The 19,668-nt window shown below is 36.1% G+C and overlaps 1 protein-coding gene across 1 annotated transcript; it reads right to left on the bottom strand.

Annotated features, from left to right (window-relative positions):
- Positions 1-7,384: 7,384 nt before the first annotated feature.
- On the bottom strand, positions 7,385-16,127 carry LOC132179252 (scopoletin glucosyltransferase). Its single transcript, XM_059591933.2, has 2 exons — positions 15,727-16,127; positions 7,385-8,843 (listed from the first exon to the last, which is right to left on the bottom strand). The coding sequence occupies exons 1-2, from the start codon at positions 15,981-15,983 to the stop codon at positions 7,634-7,636; spliced, it is 1,467 nt and encodes a 488-aa protein (XP_059447916.2). The 5' UTR covers positions 15,984-16,127; the 3' UTR covers positions 7,385-7,633.
- Between the last annotated feature and the right edge of the window lie 3,541 nt (positions 16,128-19,668).

Below are 19,668 nucleotides of genomic sequence, written 5' to 3'. Positions count from 1 at the left end.
AATTAATATTCTAAATGTACAGATAATAAAATTTATTTGTTTATGACATTAATTAATTAATTAATATTACTAGCTAGAATGATTTATGCATGATAATTTTGTATCATATCATATATGAATAAAATGTTTGATTCATATGCATGTAATAATATTAATTGTACAATAGTATATGATTATGATACTAACTAATAGGCATGCATGTGATATATAGGTATATACCAATTAATTTATATTAATATGATAAAATTAATTTTTCATACCAATTCAAATCTTAATTTTTTACAACGTAATTAATTTTAATTATAGTTAATTAAAATTTTTGACGTGTCTCATAATGACATGTGACACGTCAAAAATACCAACTTAAGTTTTTAAAGTTTTAAATTTTAATATATATAATTTATTTATTCTATTATATGATCATTTTTTCATCTTATATAACACATGCATTATCCATACAATATACTTAAAACTAATTAGAGAATAAATAATTTAATATTCTAGATATTAATATTACTAGACCGATTTATGCATGATAATTAATATCATATTCAAATTAATATTAATGAAATGGTTGATTATATCAATTAATTGGTATACAAAAGTATGATTATGCATGCATATGATAATTAATATCATATAGATGCATGATAATTTCCTGGCATACATTAATAGTATGATTATGTTTAGTGTAATAATTGGTATACATTTGATATATATATGTGATATTAATTGGCATGCATGTGATATATATGTATACATATATATCAATTAATTTATACTAATATGATAAATTAAATTACTACATTATTTTTCATGCCCATTAAAATTAAATCATTACATTTTTTTTTAATACATATTTTTGCTATGAGTTAATACCTAATTATAATTAATTGTAAATTTTCAAAAAATTTTGACGTGCAAAAATGACACGTCAAAAATTTTTGACATGTTAAAATGTCAACCTAACACGTCAAAAATTTTTGACGTGTGAAAATCTAACACGTCAAAAATGTTTTTTTTTTATATGTCTACCTAGACACGTCAAAATTTATTGACGTGGCAAATATAGTTACTATTTGCCACGTCAATAAACTGCATGTTTTTTGTAGTTGCTCTTCTCAAACCCTTCAAGCAGCTACTCTTCTCTTTCTCCATCTTTATTTTCTTTTTTCACATGCACCAAATGAATTGCTGTACTGAAGCCTCAAGACCCATTGCAATCTGCATCAGCTGAGAGTCATTGAAATCTGCAACTCTTCCAAAACAAATATAATTAACAACTGAGTGAGGTTTCTTTGAATCAACCCACTTTAAACAGTACCCATGTTCATCTACATAGCTTTCCGTCCCCTTTTCTATTTTATCTTCAGTTTCACGTGTCACGATTGGTGCCGACATGGTAAGTTATCTGACGATAGCTAGGGATCAATTTTTTTTTTTTTCCCTTACCCTTGAGAGTAATTAATTATTTTTAAAAATTTAAAAATTATTTGCCTAAGAACTTCAAATCACATGGGACCAAAAATATATTTATCCATTGAACTGACCGGCATCAATAATTTTTTTGTTTGGGACATGCCTAGTTGCATTAATAAAACAATATCTTCTGTCTCTTAAAAAAAAAAAAAAAAAAATCAATTGCATCATGGACGTATCCCTTGGGGAATCAGATACTCTCATGTCCAAAATAAACTGGAGAGTATTTAGTTTGTGACTATGATTTCTTTTCTTAGGACCACAAATAAAACACATGTTCCACTAATAAAAAATATTATTTAAGATAAAAAAAAAAAAAACAAAACAAAATAATAAAAAAATAAGAGGTGGTTAACCACTCCATCTTGGCCACAATGGGTGGCATGCCACCCCCATTTTAGCTAGGGGGTGGTCGAACCACCCCCATAGGCCATGGGGGTGGTTTGGCCACCCTTGACCGGCCATTGGGCCACCCCTAGCTAAAATGGGGGGGGGGCGGGGGGGGGGGGGGGGGCGGCCACCTTTTATGGTCAAGATGGGGTGGCTAGCCACCCCTTACTTTTTTTATTAATTTGTTTTTTTTTTAATCTTATATATATATATATATATATATATATATATTTTATTAGTGGGACACGTGTTTCATTTATGGCCCTAAAACTTTTGAGAAGAAATCCTACCTATAAACCGAATATTTTCCAATCCATTTTAGGCCGGAGATGATCCGGATCCATCCCTTGGAGGCATGCCGCCGACTAATAATTCAATACCGAAAAAAGAGAAAAGAAAGAAAGATTTGGCATCGATCTGACATAAAATAAGACATCAGAGGGTTCAATTATTACTTGGATTCCGAAAGACTAAACATATGGAATTAATATATATATATATATATATATATATATATATATATATATATATATGTTGTACTTACAAAAAAAAAAAAAAAAATTGTTGTGGATACAGTGGCAACCGACATGTTAGGGAAAAGAAATATATTAAAATGATACTCTATGTAACATAGAGCCTGATTGGTATAGTGTTTGAGAAATTAAGCTTTTAAGTAAAAAAAAAAAAAAGCTTTTGAGCAAAAGTTTCATTTTTAAACTTTTGTTAAAAGTGCGTTTTGGCAATTTTTAGGCTTTTTGGACCCTTAAAAGGGCTTTTAATTTTTTTACCAAACGAGTACTTTGTTTATTCAACCAGGTTTTCTAAGTGTTAAAAGCACTTTTAGATTTCTTAAACGTAATCTCAAACAGGCTCTTAACCTATATAAAGAATATTTATTGTAATTAAGTTCAATGATAATTAAATTTGATTGATTTGATTATTATATCAATTCTCCTAAGTCTTATGTATTGTAAGATAATCAAGCAATAAGAGCAACTCTATCCATTTGAGCTTTATCCTTGTGGACTTAGGTGAAAGATCAAACCACTTAAAATTTATTGTCTCTATTTCTATATGTTCCACTATTATCTTTATTTTCTATTTTATTATTAATTTCTTCATGACTCTTCAGAGAATAGAGAGTAAGCAATTAGAAGTGTAAAAGTGAAACTTCGTGTATCATTTCTCTTAGAAAAATCAATTTTTTTTTTTTAAAAAAATAAAAATAAAAAGTGTAAGAAAAATTAGGAGAGAGAGAGAGAGAGAGGAGGTGTTGAAGGGGGAGTAATTCTAGAAATCACTCTTTTGTCAGTCTAACAATGAGGTGGCTTTTAAAATTACAATTTGATCAAAATTTAATAATAATCAATCATAAGACATATGATAATTTTAGAAGTCGCGTCATTTTTTGAGGGACACAAAAGTGATTTCTAATATTACTCGTTGAAAGGGTGGTTGGGATTCAGATTGTTAGCCATTCAAGCAACAAATTGTTGGAGATCCGAGTTCTTAATCCACACCCCCATTATTTACTTTCCTTTGCAGTGAAAAGGAAAAACAAAAAACAAAAAAACAAAAAAGACGACAATTTAAATAGTTAAATAGTTAGACCTTAAATTGGAATAACAACCCCAAATTCTTAAGACAATATCTACCAAATAAGGATTGAATAACCAGCAAGCACAAACTAAAACAAACACCAACAAGGATAAATATTCTATAGTGATAAGGAAATTGTATCAAACCTAATGCATGTAGAAACATATATTCAAACATCATTTGGTTCCATCTCCAGGGCACCATGACTTTAATTCTTCAATCAAAGAATTCAAATCAAAGTAAGATGATCCCTCTTCTTCCACAGCCCTTCTTGCCATCTCTCCAAGTGCCTTGGCTCGGCTTCTCATTTCCTCCGCTTCTTCGCCCACCATAATTCGCTTCGTTGCCTTCTCCAAAACTGAATACTTTGCACATCCAAACTGTTTGAACAGTTTTCCGAATGGTGACGTGGAGGGGTTCTGTATAGCCAAGGAATCAACCGAAGGTTAAACTGAGTATGAAGACAAAGAAAAAGGGATCAAAGCTGCCGGCATTGTCCGGCCAGAGAAAGCTCCGATGCCTAAATTAGTCACAATGTTTAAGAGAAAATTGAACTTGGAAACTATGGATCAGAGAAAAGATATGCAAAGTATTTAGTTTTAGAGAGTAAAAAGAAGTTACCGAAATAGTAAAAGGTGACCCCCCTTTTATAGGCATCAAATTGTTCCTGTTCATCTAACACTGTGGACTTTTACCGAGGGTCCACGTGTCAACAATATATCAGAGAACATCAAATAGGATATTTATTCATGTATGTTTATTATTCCTGAGGATAACACTCGGTATTTGTCTCAGACTCGGCTAACCGAGCCTGATAACCGAGCGTAAATAATATCAATTTATTTAAGCCTAAGTCTGCTGAACATGAGTTTATTTTGAACAGTAAAAATAACCGAGCTTTAGGGATGGGCCGAAGAATAGCTTAATGGACCTAACTCAGCTGTTTTATGACCCAACAGTTTCCCCCCAATTTCTTTATTCTAACAGAATATAGAAATTTCACATATATATATAAGACATAAATCAGCCTTCTATAAGCTCGGTTTTTGTCTTTTAGTAGAATGATGCGAGTTGGCTTTTAAAATTCAAATTTTTGAAATTTTTGAATTTCAAAAGATAAAACTGAAGCGTTTAGGATGCTTAACTCTGCCTTTCGAGAGCCATGTGCCGGATTCTCGGTGGTTTTATGCTTTTTGCAATAGCCACGCGTCAGCTTCTGCACCGAGAAAGAAACGAAAAGGCGCCTGTTCGACGAACCCCTAGACCCTAGGGCTTTTTAATGCGCCGATTCGGTTTCTCCCAAAAAAAGTCTTTAAAAAGCCTTCTTCTCCTTCCTTCGTTCTTCATTTTACCTCGCAGAAGCCATTGTTACTCTCTAAGCTCTATCGATCTTCTTCTTCTTTCTTCTTCGAGTGGTAAGAAACTGACCTAAGAACTGATGCCCAAGATAATCAAAATTATCAACAGATTTAGGATTCAGACTTCCAAACCACTCTTTGGCGACTCCTTTTAAAGTTAAAGGAAAAGCTCGGCAAGTGATTTCGTCAGGAGTTTCATGAAGGATGATATGAGCTCGGAAACTTTTCATATGGTCGGACGGATCTCCACTTCCGTCATATTCGCCAATCCGAGGAACCTTAAAACTACCAGGCATGGGAAACCTCATCACCCGATCAGTAAAAGGTAGATTGGTATGTTGCATTAAATCCTCGGTGGCAGACCAATTTTCTCCATTTTCAATTAAGAAAGCCATCTTTTCAAACTTCTCCTGGAGATCTTTAACGTCTTTATGCATGGCAGCCTCCGCAGGTTTGTCAAGATGTGACTGAGCATGACGAGAATGGCTACACTGGGAATGACTATGGTGGGTTTTGGCGTGACTGGACTCGCCACGGTGTGACTTACCACCAAGCTATGAACTCTTGGAGTGCTCTCGTCGGTGAGTGTTTGCTTTGGTCTGAATAGTATGAGGATTTCCTCGTATTGAACTTCCAACGTCTTGTTGGGTTGATTGATGCCGAACTGATGGTGGTGGATCCCTAAAGGACTCCTCTCGTCTTCTCTTTTGTGTCGAATCTTCTCTAGGATGCAGCCTAGAGACGATCTCTTCATTCTGCTTTCTCATAGTCTCAACAGATTCGGCTACTCGCTTTATGAAATCTACCATGATGGCTGTTTGTGGATTTGGATCGTGTGAGGTTCCGGGTACATCTGGTTGGATGATTGGGATAAGATGTGGAGATGTGCTGGGGTGTGGGGGTGTGTTCACCATATCGGAATATATGAGATTAGTAAGAACCGATAAAAATTGTTCTCACAGACGGCGCCAAACTGTTTGAGCAGTTTTCCGAATGGTGACATGGAGGGGTTCTGTATAGCCAAGGAATCAACCGAAGGTTAAACTGAGTATGGAAGACAAAGAAAAAGGGATCAAAGCTGCCGGCGTTGTCCGGCCAGAGAAAGCTCCGATGCCTAAATTAGTCACAGTGTTTAAGAGAAAATTGAACTTGGAAACTATGGATCAGAGAAAAGATATGCAAAGTATTCAGTTTTGGAGAGTAAAAAGAAGTTACCGAAATAGTAAAAGGTGACCCCCCTTTTATAGGCATCGAATTGTTCATGTTCATCTGACACTGTGGACTTTTACCGAGGGTCCACATGTCAACAATATATCGGAGAACATCAAATAGGATATTTATTCATGTATGTTTATTATTCCTGAGGATAACACTCGGTATTTGTCTCAGACTCGGCTAACCGAGCCTGATAACCGAGCGTAAATAATATCAATTTATATAAGCCTAAGTCTGATGAACATGAGTTTATTTATATCAACCTTGGCTGTGGCGCTGCCATGAGTTTCGATTCTATCAATCGTTCTGGAGACGAAAGGCACGTTGAGAGGGTTGGTGACAATGGTTGCCTTCATGCCACGCGCTGCGAATAGCTTAGCCATGTTCGTCATTGGTATCATGTGGCCAGGGGCCATGAAAGGGAAGAAGAGTATGTGAAGCTGAGAATTTTCGCTACCCATCACTCACAAAGACGATGATTGATGATAACGAGGAAAGCTAGCTGGAAATGAAGAACTTGGGCTTGCCTATATTTTTTCTGTTGAGCTGAATATATGTAACCCATAATTCCTCAGATTCTTTAAGGGAATCTTCCTGTCTTGGCGGATATCATGATCAGTAACGAGTGGCAGTGCTGAATCAATGTCGCATGGAGCAGTCCAGAAAGAAAGCAAAAACAAAAGAACAAAAAATGTCACATGGAGCAAATTTAGGGAAGTGGTCTTTATCCGACTGCCTTGTTTTTTTTTTTTTTTAAATACCTCATTACACTAAACAAAGATGGGTTACAAGAAACAAAAATTTCTTTCCGAGGGATGGGCGTTTTATCGACTCTTTTGGAGTCAATAATTTTCCAGTCCTTTATTCCTTGGACAAAAGCTAAGAAGAGGTATTTTTTGTTTTAGTTTTAGTTCTAGTTTTTGTTTTTTTGTTATTTTTAAAATTTATAATGATGAGGAAGAAGATTGTATTGTACTAACATGCATAGAGGTAAATTCGAGGCAAATGGAGTGATCCCTTACCCTCGAGAACACATCAATCATGAGATGTTTTCCTTTTCTTTTCACCGGGAGACTCTTCGCGCTGTTAATAATTTTTGGAGGGTATTTTTTCATCGACAGTGAACAATTGATGCCCTATTAATTGTTCTATGCTCAGACAAAATACTTATTTTGAATAGTTTAGGGTTTAAGACTTAGTTTAAGATTAGAGACTAATAATGAATCATTTCAAAGATTTCAAGGATAGTGTGTATTAAGAAGATTATCCAAGAAGTTTTCTTACACGTGAAATATTTAATTGAAATAAAACAGTTAATTTTCAAATTGGTTTAATTTGTTTTTGACCTTGTCTTTCAATCTTATAATCATACTAAGATCTCAACTCCCCTTAACAGGCTCACACTGCAGAGGTAAGTATTGTACCACTTGACATTTTGACAGAAAAGCACATGTCATTACACGTAAAATGGAAATTTCCCTGCAAATTAAATTCATCAGAGTCATTATCCTATGATACCAAATTCTTGAAAAACACAGTAACTTTGCATCAGACGGGATTCTACCAAACAAGCATATTTTTTCTTCCAAGTATCAAGAACCAATCGCCATGAGATCTTCAATTACAGCATTCAAATCCAAGCAAGACGATCCGCCATCTTCAACTGCCTTATTTGCCAGCTCCCCAAGCACCTTTGCTCTGCTTCTCATTTCCTCTGCTTCTTCCCCAACCATTATCCGACTCATTGCCTTCACTATTCCATCCCTTTTAATGTTGTCCCCTTCCACAAAAACCCATCGTCGGACACCAACACTGGTCCCAATTTTAAGCACCTCAGTTACCAACTTCTCATTGTAAAACTGCTCAGCAGACACCGGCCATGTAACCATGGGCACTCCTGCAGCCACCCCTTCCAATATGGAATTCCACCCACAATGAGTCACAAACCCTCCAATTGCTTCATGGCCAAGAATCAACACTTGGGGCGCCCAACCTCTTATGATTACTCCCTTGCCTTCCATTCTCTTCTCAAACCCTTCAGGCAGCCACTCTTCTTCTTCTTCTTCTTCTTCTTCTCCATAACTCTTTTCTTTTTTCACAACCCAAATGAATTGCTGTCCAGAAGCCTCAGGACCCATTGCAATCTGCATCAGCTGAGAGTCATTGAAGGCTGCAACACTTCCAAAACAAACATAAACAACCGAATGAGGTTTCTTCGAATCAAGCCACTTTAAACAGTACCCATGTTCATCTAAAGAGTTTTCCTTCCCTCTCTGTGCTTTATCTTCAGTATCTTTGTTCCACACTGAAAGGGGGCCTATATGCCACGCCTTCCTTCCCATAACCTTCCTGTAGTAATCTGCATAGTCCTGTTCAAGCTCGTAAAAGCTGTTAACAACAACACCATAGCTCCTAGCCTCTGATTCTCTAACTCCTTTAAAAAGCTTTCCAAATTCTGTACTTTCAACATTTTCTTTGAAGTCATCCGACAGCTGCTCTCTTGTCAACTTGATCTCGTTCGGCAAATTAGGAATGGAAAATGGTTCTGAATCTGATGACACGTTCTTGTAAGGCTCGTATAGTCTGAGGCACTCTAAAGCACATACGGGGAAGAAACCGGTCGCTTGGAAAACAATCCTTGGAATACCAAATTTAGTAGCGGCGTCTGTAGCCCACGGGAAGAACATGTCGGCGACAAGGCAATCAGGAGCATGTTCTTGTAAAAGCTGCTGAATCTGTGGCTCAAGCATGGCGGTTGCTTTGAAGAAATCCGGTACCAGTCCATGCGAAATAGCCACGTTGTGTAGAAATTTGTTGAACGTATGATCTATGTTGTAGGAATCTCCCGTTAGGGTGGATATCCAATGGAGGACAAGAGCAACGTGAAAATGAGAGAATGAATAATAACGTACGTTCATCTCATTATCAAACTCTATTTATAGAGTTTGAATATGACTCTTCATCAAGAGTCAGAACTTGTCACTCTATCATAACCTCCATGGAAGGTTGTGATTGGCTATGGGAATGACCACACTAGTTATGGTGTGATCACCCTTTAAACCATCATCTCCCACTTGATCACACTTTAACATTATGTAATCTAGTTGAACATTATCACCTTGGTACCAAATGTAATTTTTATTCATGTCAACTCTCATCTGTTTAATTTACAGATCGGCATTAGATTATGACATTTTACAATGTGTATACAATTTTGTCATCTTATCTAATCGCACCTTTTTCCATATATTTTTCATACTGCTAATATATTAAGGTGACTTCATTTCGTTTTTAACTAAACGAATGACATCAATTCTCTGTGGTAAGGAACACCGGTTCACACCTATTCCACAATTGACGATTTCAGCCATACACAAAACTATGTGTTGACCTGCACTGATATTTTTAATCAAGTGTTTCCTTGATACCTTTTATCAGTGTCTTTTACACTATAAGATCATATATATATATTACCAACTTGTAACATAATGTCTCTCGGTGAACCTTACATTTATGAAAGTTGTAATATTATTTCTTAAGTGTTTTCTGTCTATTACCTGACCAATTATCCCCCTTTTAGAAACAGATTTGCACAAAATCGTTCATTCAGGCGTCCCTGAATCCTTCCGCTTGTGCTTAAACATATATGTAGCTACCACCTAGGTGTTTCTTAATCCCATTGTAGCTACATGCTCTTTGAATTTTTTCAAAGACAATCCTTTGGTCATAGGATCGGCTACCATCTCTGTTGAGGGTATATATTCAATTTTAATTTCCCCTCTTTCCACTATATCTTGAATATAGTGATAATTTACATCAATATGTTTGCCTTTGGAGCTTTGTGCTCCACTTTTTATTAAAGAGATAGCAGACTTGTTATCACAAAACATATTGACTGGCTTACTGTTTAAACCTAAATTTAAACTTTCTACAAAGCGTCTAATCCACACTGCATTACTTATTGCTGTGCTGCATGATATATATTCAGCTTCCATAGTGGATTTTGCAACACAATTTTGTTTCTTGCTTAACCAAGAAATAGCTGTTCCACCAAACAAGAACACATATCCACTTGTTGATTTTCTATCATCAGCGTCCCCAGCAAAATCTGCATCTGTGAATCCTTTAATTTCTAGATCACTTATACCAAAACATAAGCCCATGTTTTTAGTGCCTTGTAAATATCTAAATATACGTTTTACTGCTTGCCAATGTGTCTTCCCTGGATTAGATTGATATCTGCTTACTAATCCTACCGCATAACAAATATCAGGTCTTGTAGTTGTCATTGCATACATGAGACTGCCCACAGCTTGGGCATAGGGGATAGATTCCATTTCTTGAATCTCTGTCTCATTTTGAGGACACATTGATTTATTCAAGTACTGACCTCTTGAAATAGGTGTTTTTAGAGGTTTACATTCATTCATATTAAACCTCTTAAGTATCTTTTCCAGATATTTTTCTTGATCCAAATATAATAATTTTAAATTTCTATTTCTAGAAATTTTTATTCCTAAGACATAGGTAGCAGTACCCATATCTTTCATTTCAAATTTGGATGACAAAAAGGATTTTGTTTTATTTATCATATCTGGACAGTTACCTGTTAGCAATATATCGTCTACATATAATGATAATATAGTTAATTTATTATTTTCATTACATATGTAAACACAGTGATCTAGTGGACTTACCTCGAAACCAATTTCTAGTATTGCTTGATGGAACTTCAAAGACCATTGCCTCGAAGATTGTTTAAGTCCATATAATGACCTTTTTAATTTGTAGACTTTCTCTTCATGTCCAGTGTCCTAAAATCCTTCAGGTTGTTGCATGTAAATTTCTTCTTTCAATTCTCCATTGAGAAAGGCTGTCTTAACATCTAACTGATGTAATTCCAAATCCATTAATGCTACAATGGACATGATAATCCTCACTGAAGCGAATTTTGCCACAGGTGAGTATGTGTCAACGAAGTCTACACCAGGTTGCTGAGTAAACCCTTTAGCCACCAATCTAGCTTTATATTTTTCAAGACTTCCATCAGCTTTGAACTTCTTTCTTAGAACCCACTTGCATCCAATTGCTTTTCTTTGGCTTGGCAATTCCGTGAGTTCCCACACATCATTTTTCTGAATTGATTCAAGCTCTTCTTCCATAGCTTTAATCCATTTTTCAGCATCATGACTATTTACAGCTTCTTTAAAATTTGCTGGATCTTCTTGCAAATTTATATCATCTGTACTTAGCACATAATGATCCTTGAGTGTGGTTGATGGCCGTCTTTGTCTTTTACTCTCACTGTTTTGATCATCTAAATCCAATTTAGGTGGATCTTTGGATTTTCTCTTGCTCCCACTATTCTGAATGTCTGTGTTATGTTCTTTTTCTTTCAAAGTAACTTGTGGTGTTTGACATTCAGAATCTTCTTCTTGTAGAAGTCTTATTTCATCCATGGGAGTAATTTGATTGGTGTTTTCTAGGAATGCAGCATCCCTGCTTTCTATTAATCCCTTATCTGGATGGTAGAATCTATATCCACTACCGTTTTCTATATATCCTATAAATCTGCATTCCCATGTTTTACTTTCTAACTTATCCCTTAAGGGTTTTGGAATAAGTACATGTGCCTTACATCCCCACACTTTGAGGTTGTAAAAATCTGGTTTTATTCCTGTCCAATATTCATAAGGGGTAAGAGGTTTTGATTTGGTTTTTATTCTATTAAAAATATATGCTGCAGTGGATAAAGCCTCACCCCAAAAATGAGTGGATAACTCAGCATATGCCATCATGGATCTTGTCATATCCATTAAAGTTCTATTCCTTCTTTCTGCAATCCCATTTTGTTGAGGCTTATAAGGCATTGTATATAAATGTCTTATTCCACTTTCTCTGCAGAAGGAATCCATGGCTTCATATTCACCTCCACTATCATTATTCAAGTTTTTTATGAACCTTCCTAATTGTTTTTCTACCTCTAATTTATATTCTTTAAATTTTTCAATTGCTTCAGATTTATGTTTGATAAGGTAGATATGTCCATATCTTGAATAATCATCTGTAAAGGTAATAAAGTATTCCATTCCTCTATGTGTTTTAGTTCTTAAAGGACCACATATGTCAGAATGAATTACTTCTAATAATTCTGATGATTTCCAGTGTTTTGAAAAAGATTTACTAATCATTTTTCCCTTAATACATGATTCACATATATTAAAATCTTCAGAATTAATTCTAGGTAGTAATCCACTCTTACTCATTCTTTTCATTTTATTTTTGTTAATGTGGCCTAATCTTAAATGCCATAAGAAAGAACTATCTTCAGACATATATGAATACTGTGAAATTGGATTTTTATTATCATCCTTGAGTAAATACATATTGTCTATCTTTACACCTTTAACAGATAATTTTCCCTTACAAATATAGACCTTCCCAGATTTAAATTTAATCCCATATCCTTTGCTATCTAATACGGGAACATATATTAGATTTCTCCGGATATTTGGCACATATAAAACATTATGTAAAACAACGGAAGACCCTTTAACAGAAATCTTACATTTTCCTTCGCCTAGCACATCACTGTAAGTATTGTTGCCCATGTACACTCTGTGTTCTCCGACCTTTTTCTCTTTGAAATCTATGAAGAATTCTCGGTCTCTTGTAATATGTCTTGTTGCTGCCGAGTCTATCCACCAAGAATTTGAAGTCGGTTCTGCCATCATCACTTCAGTAATGGTCATTGCTATTTCTTTCTGTTTCTTGTCACCGTTGTTCTTTGGACAATTTGCCTTGAAATGCCCCATTTTTCCACATTTGTAACATGCTCCTTTGATTTTATTTTTACCTTTCGGCTTACCTTTCCATTTCTTTTTGAACTTTCTTGGCTTGCCTTTGTATGCTGGAGCACGTGAAGTCTGAGTATTGATTTGAGCCATCATGAGGTTGCTGGATTGTCCTTCTCTCCTTCTTCTTTTCATCCTTTCTTCTTCTAATACAAGCAAAACTGGTAAGGAAATTATAGATATTTCTTTTCCACTATGGGTTAGTGATGTTACCACATGTTCCCAAGATAGAGGAAGACCATTAAGTATTGTGGTTACTTGCATTTTGTCGGATATTGGATGTCCGACAGATGCAAGTTCCTTTGCAATGAGTTCCATTTGGTTTACAAAATCGCCCACATAGTCATCCTCACTCATACGTGCACTATTATATTTATCTAATAATAGTTGTATGTGAGTATCAGACCTAGGGCCATACTTTTCCTCTAATGCTTCCATTATTTCCTTAGCAGTCTCGTATCCTTCAAAGAGTGGGATGATATTATCTTTCATGCTATGGAGGAGAGTGGCCTTTGCCATTAGGTCATCTTCCATCCATTTTTCCTTTTTCTTGACAGCATCATCATTTTTCTCATCTTCTACTTCAGGTCTTTTTGATGTGAGAGTGTGTAAAGTTCTCTCATGCGTCAGTACATAAGAGATATGTCGTTTCCACATTCTAAAATTGATTCCATTAAGGCTTTCGACCTTTGAGGAATCTATACCGCTTTTAATAGCCATTTTATAATGTGGATACGATAAACTTAATATAAATACTAATATTTGTTTACTATAACTGTAATGTATCAGATATTACATACATACACACCAACAGAAAAATTAAAAATGTACTTCTACGTTATTACAAATCGATAAACAAATAAAAATAGATAAGTTTATTTATTTTTATTTTTAGATCAGTCGTCTCTAGGATAGGTCAGCCTTGCCTGATAATCATTCATGCAAGCCCTGTAATACGGACGGTTTGGAACTACCGGTATGAACTGGTCACCTCTTGGTGGAAGTGTGTATCGATTATTGCCCATTGGCCACAAATCCCTTGGACTTTGCTCAACTGTCCTTATGATCCTCAAAGGACGTGGACCCCTCAAGAGTCTATCACTTGAAATCTCGGATTGAGCTAAATCTGGTACTGTGAACTCCACTTCCTTATGCTCTGTAGGTGACAGCCAACACGGACGAAAAAACCTCCGATTAGATTGCCTCTGACCTTGATGAGAAGACTCACCCCTTTCCCAATTATATTTTTGGGAATTATAATTTGAAAACCCTGGAGGTCGAAAATGGTGGAATTTTCGATACTGTTGAGCAGAACCGGGTCGGATCCAACCGGAATTGGGCGGGCCGGGTCTTCGGGTGTGCCACGCGCCTGCCACGCGCTGCACAGGTCTGGCGCGTGGCGGGTTGAACTGCGGGTTGAAAACGCGGGCTGGATCGGCGCTCCGGGTCGGATCGGACCTCTGGGTCAAATCGGGGCTCCTGATTGCAAATCGGGTCTCGGGTCGGTTCTGACCCGGTTGGATTGGGCTGAAAATGGGCTTGATCCGATTGGGCTTGGGCCCTTTTTGCTTGGGCTTGGGCTCTCAGTACAGATTTTCGGGCCGTATGCTTCCACTTGGGCCCGGTTCGGGTCACTTCTTGGGTCGGGTTTTGAGAATCCGAAACGGTGTCGTTTTTGGATTTATCCAAAACAACGTCGTGTCGTTTTTTACGCGCCTGTTCGAGAGTTCGAATTTTGGCGTCGTTTCGGTATGAAACGACGTCATCCCGAATGGGACTATAAACGTTCTCTGCTGAGAACGAAACGGCGTCGTTCCTTTGAAGGGGAACGACGTCGTTTGGAGATGATGGGGCGCGCCCCTCTGGAGACGCCGAAACGGCGTCGTTCCGGGGGGCTGTAATGCGCGCCCCTGGGTCAGACGCTTGAACGGCGTCGTTCCAATTAAATGGAACGGCGCCGTTTGAGATGCCTGGCACAGGGGGGTCCTTGGCCCTTTCACTGTTGATCAAAACGGTGTAGTTTTGATCAACAGTGGTTTTATCTCCAGAAAAACTCCCAAAACAGCGATTTTTTTTCAGAAAAAATTACAGAATTATTTTCTAAAAAATCAGAATTTTTAATTTCATCAACCCTAGAATTATTTTCTTCCCAAAAATTATTTTCTTTCCAAGAAGAACCAGAAACCGCACCTTTGGTTGGGGATGATTCACCAACGACGTCAAAACCGGGAGGAGGAGAATTTTGGCTTTGAAGATCCACCGAAGGAGATGCATCAAATGGAGTTGCAAAGAATTCCTTCCAGTATTGTTGTTCCAGTAAATAGCATTTCTTCAAAGTTTCAAAATCTCCTGTAAATTTTGATCCACCAACAGTAACTTTGAGTAATTCTTCATGTGGGTTCGAAATGATCAAATGTAAATTGTAAAATGCCACAGAAGATGCCAATCCCAGACTTTGTCTGTTGATGGTTTGCAGAATTTCCCTCATGTATTCTCTATTTTCTTCATCAGAATCTTGTTTTTCTTCTTTGTCTTCCATAACCTTAACGCTCTGATACCACTGTAGAAATTTGTTGAACGTATGATCTATGTTGTAGGAATCTCCCGTTAGGGTGGATATCCAATGGAGGACAAGAGCAACGTGAAAAATGAGAGAATGAATAATAACGTACGTTCATCTCATTATCAAACTCTATTTATAGAGTTTGAATATGACTCTTCATCAAGAGTCACAACTTGTCACTCTATCATAACCTCCATGGAAGGTTGTGATTGGCTATGGGAATGACCACACTAGTTATGGTGTGATCACCCTTTAAACCATCACGTTGAAGCTCTCACATCCTTCAGGCAATCCAGCCTCCGTACAAGGGAATTTGATAACAACAACTCCAATTTCGACACCCAGATTTTGGCTTCTTTGAATTGTTTTGGCGAAGAGCGGCGCGTTGAGAGGAGTGGTAATTATGGTTGCTTTTATACCTTGCTTCGAAGCAAACAGTTTGGCCATGTCTATAGTTGGGATTATGTGGCCTTGAGCCATAAAGGGTAAGAAGAAAATGTGTAGCTGACGGTTCCCGTTATCCATATTGATCTTCTCAGAGAATGAGTTGCTGAAGAAGACGAAGCAAAGGAAAATTTGCACTTGCTTCTTGGGACTCGGATAAATAATTTAATACCACATTTTATTTGAACCGTTCTTTGCCTTGCTCATGACATCAAATAAAAACAAGAAATAAAAGGAGTGGCCGAAGGTGCTAGGGTTGTAAAAGTAGGATAAGATCCTCTCCAATTCATTTGATGGCTTAGGATCTCTCGAGATCCTAAGGCCATCAACCTACCACGTGGCACAGTAAAAAAAATAATATTATTTTACTTTTAAAAATAAATAAAAAATAAAATAATTAAAAATTAAAAACAAATATGAAAAAAAAAAAGAAAAAAAGAAGGGTGGCTGGCCACCCCATGTTGGCCACAGGGGGTGGCCAGCCACCACATTTTGGGGCATGGGGGTGGCGCCACCCTTCTTTTTTTTTTTTTATATTTGTTTTTAATTTTTAATTATTTTGTTTTTTTATTTATTTTTAAAAGTAAAATAATAAAATAATATTATTTTTTTACTGCGCCACATGGCGGGTTGATGGCCTTAGGATCTTTAAGGAGAGATCCTAGTTATCAACTGGATCCTCTCCAGTTCATTCCTTGTTCGTAAAAGTAGGGGATGGTTGGGTCGCTCTCATTGATCGGTTTAGGAGTGGCTGAATTGCCCCCTCGTGTGTGTATGAACCACACAGACGAAGAGGTTTAGTGAGCAATAGCTACCCTTGAAGTACTTTTGGTATGAGTAGTTAAAATAGCTACAGAAAAAGTATAAATTTCTATATAAGGTATTCATTTTTTATATACACTTTAACATATTTTCTATTTTACTCTTTATTTTTAAAAAATATATTTTTTTTATATGGGTGAGAGTAAAAAAAAAAAGAACGGGAGATAGAGTGAAAGAAAGAAAAGGAGAGAGAAAATAATAATAAAAAAACTTTTGTAGTGTGAACAGTAAATAGACAAAAGAGCCTATTTATTATTCACACTATAAGAGAAAAATGTTAAAGTATTAACTCCATTCGACACAAAAAATAATTCATAATAGTTAAATTTAACTATTATGGATCATTTGCTTATTCAGTTGGAGATGCTTACCCTTTGGCTACCTACCCTTTATATTTCTATATGTTATTTGTTGTTATGGTGTGGGCCATTTATTTTAAAGATCTCCAAACTTTTATTATATTTTCATTTTCACCTCCAAACTTTGAAAAATGACATTGGACTCTCAAATTAGACACTTCTACATTTTTCTCTCTAAAATACTCTTAAATTTTAAAAAAATAATAATAATCATTTGAAGAAAAAAAAAAAAAACTAAATTATTGAAAAAATTAAACAAAACAAAATACTTAAAAAATGGTTTTTTTTTTTTTGAAAAAAACGCTAAGTGTCTAATTTACACACGATTATAGAATGGGGCCATAATATCACCCTTTTTTTTTTCTTTCCTCCACATACTTGCATAAAGGATACCCCTCAAATTAAATTCACCAGTCATTATGCTGTGATACCAAATTCCTGGAAAACACAGTAACTTTGCGTCTCTCCTTCATCCCTTATTCGGCTTTAATCATATTTTCTTTAAATTTATCATTGTATCAGTAGCCTGTAAAGTCGATAGATTTGACAAAGAAATAAATGGGAGAGAGATGAATGGCAGATATCTCTTTTGATTATGGGCGTCTACCATCAATTATTTTGCCGACTGGCATAATTTTTTGTCGTCTCTAAAACAGCATCTTCTGTCTTTGTCAAAAAAAAAAAAAAAAAATCACTTTTGTCATGACTTGACCGATGTGATTTGGTCAAGTCATGAGATTCAAATAACCGTTAATAAGGATTTTCTTAAACTTGAAAGTGGAATCTCATGCATTTCTTGCTACTCGATCAACTGAAACAACCCGGCCATATATGATAAGGGTTTTCTCTCTTGAAAAACCTAGAGGAGAAGAAAAAAGTTTCCAAGTCTCTTGGGACGGTGGAGGTATTCCGATTTGTTTTTCTTTTGTCGTGGTGGTTCAGTTTTTTCGGTGCCATGGCAGAGGATTTAGCGAAATTATGGGAGAATCTCTCGTTGTCTAAAGGGGAAGGTCTGGAGTTTGATGTTGAGGATCAAGATTTGATTGGGATCGTGAGGAGGGGAAATGATTGTCTCGTCGTGAAACTTGTCGCTGATCGGATTGTTAGCAAGGAGATTATTAGGTCAACTCTGATAAGGGGATAGAGACATACATGAACTCTTTTGTTCAAAATCTTGGGGGAAAACCTTTTTCTCATAGAGTTTGAGCATATATGGGATCGAGAGAGAGAGAGAGAGAGTCTTGGAGGGAAGGTTGTGGGTGTTCGAAGGAAGTTTTGTAGGCTGCCAACAAGGTTTTTCCCTCCTTAAGATAAGATTTTGATTAAACAAAATAGGGCAAGTCATACAAAGATTTATCTAGATGGTTCTCCATCCATCTAGAAGGTTATCTTCAAAGATTTATCTAGATGGTTCTCCATCTATATAGAAGGTTATCTACAAAGATTTATCTAGAGAGTTCTCTAACCATCTAGAAGGTTCTCAATTTGTCTTCATTATCTAAATGGTTCTCACTTGGAGGCCAAGTTCATTTATCTAGATAGTTCTAACTTGAGGGCCAAGTTCATCATCTAGATGGTTCTAACTTTGGGTATAAATAGCCAAGGGGTCTTATGCCTCAAATATGATGATTGATGATGATTAACAACAACACACGAGAAGAGAAGCCAAGAGAAGAGAGCTTCAGGTATACTTCAGAGAGAGTTAAGAAAAGAGTGTTTTAATACACCACTGAGAGTGTATATTAGTTTCAACAGAGGTTGTTTCTCTCTATATTATCTTACTCCTGTATTAACTCAAGTTTTGCATAACTTGAGTAAACACCACTGTAACAAGTTGTTTATAGTGGATTGATTGGAGTTAGTCCATTGGATGTAGGCCCACTGCCGAACCACGTAAATACTGTGTGTTGATATCTTTCATTTATCATTCCATTATTATTCTGTGGAATTTGCACATTCATTGATTCAAGGGTGTGTCCATCCCTAACAAGTGGTATCAGAGCCAGGTTGACAGTAATACGGTACCATTCACCGACGTTTTTATTTGAAGATTGTTGTGCAATTTTAATGAAAGGTACAAGCAGCAAAATGATAAGCATGAATGACAGCAATTGGCTGCTTTGGAAAGGCAAGATGTTGGACATTCTTTACTATAAAGATATGTATGTTCCAATTGAAGGTGACACAGCCAAGCCAAAGGAGACTTCAGATGCAGAGTGGAAGAAATTAAATTTACAAGTAGTTGGTCTCATTCAGCAATGGGTGGATGACAAAGTCTACCATCATATTTCCGATGAAACCAATGCTTGTAAATTATGGAAGAAGCTGATAACAAGAAATACCAAAAAAGTTTAGGGAGGGTTTGTCAAATCGCGTGAAAGTTTAGGGGATTAAAGTTAAGTTTTTCCAAAAAAATAATATTTTGGGGTAACTTTACGGAAGGCCCTTGAACTTCTATTCGATTTAACAACCAAAAAAAAAAAAAAAAAAAACTTCAAAATCTCTCAATTTAGTCCCCTGAACTTTCAATTGTTCTTAATTTGAACCCCTCCATAAAATTTTGGGTTTAGAAATACCAAAATATC

The sequence above is a fragment of the Corylus avellana genome, chromosome 4, assembly GCF_965113065.1.
Source record: "Corylus avellana chromosome 4, dhCorAvel1.hap1.2, whole genome shotgun sequence".
NCBI lineage: Eukaryota > Viridiplantae > Streptophyta > Magnoliopsida > Fagales > Betulaceae > Corylus > Corylus avellana.
Note: the sequence above shows the minus strand (reverse complement) of the source record. Positions and strands in the feature narration are given on the sequence as shown.